The sequence below is a fragment of the Sander lucioperca genome, chromosome 12 (assembly GCF_008315115.2).
Source record: "Sander lucioperca isolate FBNREF2018 chromosome 12, SLUC_FBN_1.2, whole genome shotgun sequence".
Lineage (NCBI taxonomy): Eukaryota > Metazoa > Chordata > Actinopteri > Perciformes > Percidae > Sander > Sander lucioperca.
This window is the reverse complement of record NC_050184.1, coordinates 37,855,369-37,862,720: the sequence shown is the minus strand read 5'-3', so window position 1 is coordinate 37,862,720 and position 7,352 is coordinate 37,855,369. Positions and strand designations below refer to the sequence as shown.

The 7,352-nt window shown below is 38.9% G+C and overlaps 1 protein-coding gene across 1 annotated transcript; it reads right to left on the bottom strand.

Moving 5' to 3' along the window:
- Window positions 1-575: 575 nt before the first annotated feature.
- slc26a10 (solute carrier family 26 member 10) lies at window positions 576-6,830 on the bottom strand. The gene is made up of 18 exons (XM_031283743.2): window positions 6,303-6,830; window positions 5,679-5,789; window positions 5,357-5,514; window positions 5,048-5,212; window positions 4,815-4,967; window positions 4,642-4,724; window positions 4,401-4,548; window positions 4,196-4,309; window positions 3,798-3,875; window positions 3,616-3,711; window positions 3,000-3,106; window positions 2,597-2,666; window positions 2,224-2,406; window positions 2,057-2,111; window positions 1,794-1,882; window positions 1,648-1,702; window positions 1,421-1,527; window positions 576-1,318 (listed from the first exon to the last, which is right to left on the bottom strand). The coding sequence occupies exons 1-18, from the start codon at window positions 6,565-6,567 to the stop codon at window positions 1,280-1,282; spliced, it is 2,076 nt and encodes a 691-aa protein (XP_031139603.1). The 5' UTR covers window positions 6,568-6,830; the 3' UTR covers window positions 576-1,279.
- Window positions 6,831-7,352: the final 522 nt, after the last annotated feature.

The window sequence follows — 7,352 nt, the reverse complement described above, 5'->3', positions numbered from 1 at the left end:
ACTGTTGGACAGCAGAGGGCATCATGGTGGTGAGGAAGATATCACTTTCAATATGGCATGTACAGCCTCTGGTAAAACACACTTTCAACATCTTATAACAGTTTTATAATGTACAAACTTTCTTTCTGCAGTACAAACATTTAGTCTTATTTAGCAAGTTTATATGAAAATATACACAAATTGACACCTGTATAGCTTGCATGTTATATAAAACAGCATTCTGTATAATTGATGACTTGTTGGATTACTTTCCAATTTTACCCCTTGTTGTGTGGCAAACAAATTCTTTGTCTTTGTTGTTTTTGAATCCTGTATTTTTCATTTTTGATCATATCTCAGTGCAGACACACAGGTCTACAGTACCTCGCCAAATACAAAGACTGCCGTTCTTCTCTCTTCAAAACCTGACACAGTGGCGTGGTTCACATTCCACACTGTTTCCTCCTAAAATGTATTCATACTTAATAACCACTCTATCCTATGTCTTGATTTAGAAACCTATTACCCAATTTCTTTGATTTTATTAAATGTATTAAAATTTAATGTATTAAATGTAATTTTAATTCACTGTGAAGTTCTGTTTTTGGAGATATATTTATTGTCAAAACAGCCAGTGGATGGCACAGTTGCTGACAAATACAAAAGTCATTCATACAATATATTGTGCAGTCTCTCGCGAGTTAAAAAGACGAAACATTTTAAGACAGTATTGGATGGCATTTACTGTACATTCAATCATATATTTCAAAACATATAAATACACAAAGTAAAATACAACAAACTATTCAGTGCACTTTATATTAATCTGTATTGCAAACAAACAGAAACTAAATAAATATCACTATGCTAATATTCCAGCATATAAAACAATACAGAACAAGTAACCATTAACATCTGTCATATACAGCTTTATACTCATAAGTCAAAAATTACATAGTTTTTTTTTTCTATTTTTTTTACACCAAATATATGAGGAGATTGAGATGTGTTACTGTTTATCTATATCAGATTGAAGTGTGCCAGGAGTGAGTTCAATATCTATGAGAAAACTGGTAACACTGTAATGTAATAAGTATTGTAATTCATGACATAGTGCTACAACAGGCTACTGCTTCTTTGAAACACTGGTATATAGTGAAATCTGGACCAAATGCTGAATCACTGCTATACAGCTGAGAGACATAATCTCTACAACATGTAGAAGTCTTATTGTCCTCTGTCTTTGTAGCCCAAGGCCCCTCGCTGCTGGGAGCATGACTCATCATCACTGCCTCCTGGCTCATACCCAAACAGTCGTGGTGTTCTCTGGAGGTTTTTCCTACAGAAGACAACAGAAATTGCATTGTTTGTTCAGGACAATCTACATAATTCGTAACCAAAGTGTTTTTATATTTGTGAAAATTTCAACTTTCTAGCTTACCTTCTGCTGTTGAATATACATCACTGCATCATGAACAGTGACAAAAATATGTTGAGGGTTCATGTAGGTCATTAGACCACTTGATGTTAGGATCTTCAATACGCTCTCTAGGGGGATAGAAATCAATGATCAGTATTCAATGTATGCAAGTGAATAAACTAGTATAAATGCAGAATACCATAGGGAAAACCATAAGAAAGCAAATAATTAAAACACATAGGCCTTACCATTGCAGTTTGCCAAATATACATAAACTCCAACTTTCTGGCATTCAGTACACATCTGCAAAAAGCCAATAGCGATCAATTATGTTGACACAATGCACAAAGAAATGGAGTGAAGTTTGAAGCATAATGTCTCGCTTTAGACTAACCTGTGTAAAGAGTCTTGCTCCAGCAACATCAACAAAAGTCACACTGCTGCAATCAATTAACACTGCCTGAACATTACTCTCAGATGTTTCTACAGAAAAGAAATGAAAGAAAAGCTTGATATTATACATGTCTACAAAAAATGTAAATACAACGGTCATTCGTAAAGGCCAAATAACTGTTGTTATTTAAAGCTTTTATTTTTTGGAACTATGCAAATGTATTATCACCCACACAGAACCACCACAATGTTTTCAGTACTTACCAGATTTAAAGAACTCATTTTCTGAAGAAAATGATGTGTTTGCAATGGCTCTTTCCTAAACAACAATACATAGAAAAACAACAATAAGATACTGAAATTAAACTTTACAGTGTGAATTAAAAAATGTTGTTTTAACTCCGCTCATTTAGTGATTTCAGTAGCTGTACCACAGTGCTGACGATGGCCTCTCTCTCCCTTTTCTCCATGGCTTTCCTAGCTTTCTCTCGGCTGCGGATTCTCTCTGGCGTCAGGCCCAGCAGCCTGCTCATCTCCTCCCTGAAGAAGCTACGGTTGCCGTAGTAAATAGGCCCGTTGTAAGTCAGGATCTTCACCCCAGGTACCTCATAGCACTGAAAGGAAAACAGTAGCATCCTAACTTCATTCTAGGATAGTCTGCATTGTCTCTGAGATTATGATTATCACTTGTTGTTGGAATAAGAAATTAAGATTCTATGTGCCTAAAATTTCAGTTTAATAAAATACCTTGCACTCATGTTAATCAAAATAAATACAAGTATTAAGCAGTAAGAGCATCCTCACCTTGCTGTGGTTCTCCAGAGGTCTGTAAATTTCTGTGTTACTGGCCCGACCAAGCACTGAACAACCAGCCCTGTTGAACCATGAATCATCAACTTTAATGAACACATTATAACATATAATCTACATAGCTTGACAGGTATGAAGTGATTCTCTATTTCTCTGTGATGAATTTTAGTTCAGAGCTCCAAGTACAGGTATAGCACTCTCAATGCCCCTGTCAATTATAATTTGGTTGCTTCTGGAGCTTATAAGACCTACTTTTACATAATTCTTGCCACAGATTATTGATCATCTCAGTTCATGTTTAACCCAGATGAACATGGTATTTCTTAAAAGAGAGTAATCGGTAAGAACACTCGCTGAATTGCACCATAGTATTTGTGCATGGGAATGGAAAATGTACCTTTGTGTGCGGCAGATGACGGTCATCATAGAGAAAACCACTCCGATAGCCAGGCCAACATCCACGTTGAGTACCACTACAGAGAGCCAGGTTACCACCCAAACCATCTGCACCAGCCAGAACAATGTATTGTCATGTCAGGATATAACAAGGCACATCAATGATGGTTAATTCCAGCAAAGCAATCAGTGTGTGCAACCTGTGCTCTACTAGCTCATGAGCCCATGGCCTGATTTATACCTGATTCTCTTTGGCTGGAACAGTGTTTATCTTAAATACCTTGCAACAGTTATTGTTTCAAAATGCATGCATCATCAATTTGCAGGCAGCTGTCAGACTGTATAACAAATATTTTAATCCAGATGAGGTGAATTAAGCATAGTTTTGAACGTTTTGTAAATAACCTCAGCCTGAGCAGGATAATATGAGCCAATATGTAAATATACTGAAAGACCCAATTAGCTGTGCTCTATGGGTCAGTTGTTGACCTAATGATAACTAGGGAGCTAATTCACCATCTTCCTTTCATTCTCTTGTGTTTTATTCTTATGCAATGGGACCATATTGCACAATACAGTTGTATGTCTTATATTGCTGTACTAATCTATTGCCTTACAAAGTCAATCCTGCTGATTCTCCACAGTTCAGGTAACTCCTGGAACTGCAGGAACATCTGCCTGAGGCTGGTGACGTTGATGCATGCCAGGACTGCCTGGGGAGATAGATAAAGGGGGAGATGAGTGAAATTTCCCTCTTTCTTTCTCTCATTCTTGTACAGATACACACATACAAACACACCTTTGGTAGGAAGTAGAACAGCGGTCCAATCAGCAGCAGGACAACCAGAACAACGAGACTTGTGAACAAGCCGGAGAGCTGCAGGAACAAACACAATTATATTTTGTATGTTGAGTATACATGTATTTCTCTGTTGATCATAATATCGGCCTTTTTTGCTGATGTCTTTAAAGCATCAGTAAACATATTTACTATTTACACTTAAATGTACTTGCTAGTGTTTGTCTTTATATTAAAGGCCCTTTCAATCAATTTGAGAGTGATAATAGAGTTTTCTTTTTTTCCTTATGTGACCCTCCTGTTTACATTTGAATTGCAGATTGGGCCTTTAAGACAAAGAGCCTACCAGTGGTTTGTGAGTGTGACACACAGAAGTTACTGTATATCATGTACAATACCTGCGTGTATCCTCCAGCACTCTCGAGTATATTAGTGGTGGCAAGAGTGGCTGAGCTGGGAAAGCAGGTAAAAAAAGAAGACACTGTGTTGGAGATACCGTGAGCCAGGAGCTCCTGAAATCAAGCACAGGTTCAAACCAAAAAGTTAACAGATTGGTGAGAATCTAACATGTCAACAAGCAGCTGTGACATTATCACACTTTACCTGGTTGGGATGTATGGAATATCCATGTTTATCGGCATAGATCATTGCCAGTGAAACCGACACAGCATAACCAACAAATGTTATGGCTACTGTGTCTCCAGCAATGTCAGGGAAAGTGTGCAAGGCAGGCATCCGTGGCCCCGGGAATCTGAGAATAGGAGAATTCAAAGTCAAACTACTGGAAGCTACTAAACTCATCACTGTTTTGTGGTCTGTTTTTTTTTCTAATCTAAAAGATTACCCAGCTGGGATGTGGCCAACTATCTCAATGTTGTAAGTAGAGTCCAGCGAGGAGGCATAGGCCACACCTGTAGCAATAATCACCTGAAGAAGCAAACATAAAACCATGACTTATAACCTGTTGATCATATTGTAAATATATACCCTAAACATTCATAAATCCGGTTGACTAACCGTGAGAATCTCCACGGGGATAGGTGTACACAGGCGCTGCCGGTAACGCATGTTGATCTCCTTAACTGGCACCAGAACAGCCAAACACACCAAGGAGATCAGCAGCTCAGCCGTGTTAGTGTGAGGCAGGTTCTCCATCACAGACGCTAAAGTCTGAACACACGAGTCAGTGAGCTGTGAGCAAACAGAACTAAATGCCCAAATAATAACATCCATCATGAATCACTGCTTACCTTAAAGAGGGAAAAGGACCCAGTGTGGCGAGGGAGCCGCAGCCCCAGCATGCTTTGCAGCTGCGAGATGGTAACATGGAAGGCCGCAGCACTGGTGAAAGCCTTAACAATTGGCTCTGACAGATAGGTGGAGAGGAAGCCCAGCTGAAGACCAAACATACAGAGCTGGGGCACAAGAGATAATAATAAAAATAGAATTATGAGCTGTGTCGGCCAAAGCAAGTCTGCTAGTCTTTACAAAAAGACAGATCTCAGTTGCATTATTATTTTCATTTTGTGACTTTGTGTTTAATCCATAGGTTTTCTTACCATAATAATTCCTGAGAGGAGTGCTACAGCTGAAGCAACTCCAATCCTCTGGGCCTCAAAGTCGGCCGCTTCAGACGAACTGGAGTTCATCTCCAGAGGAGTGGGAACCAGCTGTTCCACTACAGAACCAGTCATCAGACTCACCACAGCAAAGGTACCTGAGAATGAGCCCATCTCAGTAACAGTAGAACACATTATAACTGACACATTGAGTTCAGGATGCATGTGTGACATAATGTAAATAATTTATTTATTTTGATTAATGATGTTTGCTATGCTTTTTTAGAATATACAACAGATGTTATATGGACGCAAGTCTTACCAGTGGACACGTGGCGACCTGTGCCAAAAACCATGTAGAGGACCACAGGGAAGAAGGAGGTGTAAAGGCCAAATATTGGTGCCACAGACGTGAGTAACGCGAAGGCCATGCCTGTTTAGGGAAGGACATTCAAAAAGACAGTTCATCAGTAAACACATTTTTTCCTAATTTTATGTTCAGAATGTAAAATCTGTACTTATGTAGGCTTATATGGCTGAAGCATGCACAGTACAAAAATAATAAATATTAATAAATTATACTTGTATTTAGTCTCTCCACTGTGATAATGCAGAGATTTTGACAGTTTAGCCTTCATTTCTATAAAATGTAAACACTATTCTAACCTTGCAATACTTGCTCCAATTTTTTGGCATAGTTATTAATATTAATTATTACAATCATATTAATAAAAACTGTATTTTTATGGTTTCATTTATAATAATAATAATAATAATATTATTATTATTGTTAATGTTGTTGTTGTAATTATTATCATCATTTTGGTATTGTTGGCTCAATTGATTCTAAAATGAAATAATTTAATACTCATAATTAACATATTTAAATAATGTAATAGAAAACAAACCATCTTTTCCCTTTTTGATGATGTATATGTAAACTCACCTTGCGGAATGTGAAGAATACCAACTGTCAGTCCCCCAATAGTATCTCCTAAAATCCATTTCTTTAGTCTGTATCTTGGCAGCCAGTTGAAAATGGGCACTCTCTCCCTCAACAGGTGAAGGCAGGTTTGCCTCGAACACCTGCACCTCCCGGCAAGCTTATCCCGGAGCCGCAAACTTCCACTTGTGCTATCATCGGAGCCGTAGGCCTGTTTGAAGCGGTCCTCTGTGTAAATATTCCTGTACACGGCCACAGAAGCGCTCATATTGTCCCTGTAGAGATGAGAGATAATAGCTCACCATGCAAGCGCTGTAGTAGAGTCAGTAAAGGTGAGACTGTTGCAATACATTTATAGCAGGGTCTGCCCTGACCTCAAGAGCCATTGCATTTTCCTGTCAGACTCTTCTTAGCCAATGACATGGCTCAAAGCTCAACCTATTTTGTTACAGTGTTGAACAACTTTTTTCACATCTTTGTCCTGCCTCAGACAGCATAAAGGTGTGCTGGTCCAGTTTTTTCCCCCTACAAAAATCCTCTGGGTCCTACTGCTCGAAGGATTTTTTTTCAACACAAAGTAGAAAGTCAGGCATACAATCTGCCTTTCCTTCACTCACAACCCCTCCCTCACTCCAAACACACACACACACACACACACATACACACACACACACACACACACCATCCTTTGCACTACACAGTATGTCCTCCTTTATGTCCATCAGAGAGCATGAGGGAGGTACAAGCTCAGAGGAGGCACAATTAAGTCATACAATGTATACCACTGTGAAACGCCTAAAGAGATCAAAGTCTTATTGTTAGTGGAGCTGAGGTGTAACCTCAAACCATGTCTGTTAGCGAGGAGTTCATTTCCGAGAAGGATGGATGTCTGTAATGGGTGGGTGTTTAAACTGTGTAGCCACAAGGAAAAGGGCTCTGGTACCCATGAGACCTCTGTGAAACTCAATCACACATGGCAGCCTGGTTCATGGATCAAACCACACCTTGACTCTGATCAGATTGTGTTTAATGAGTGAGATGTTGTTCTTTGTC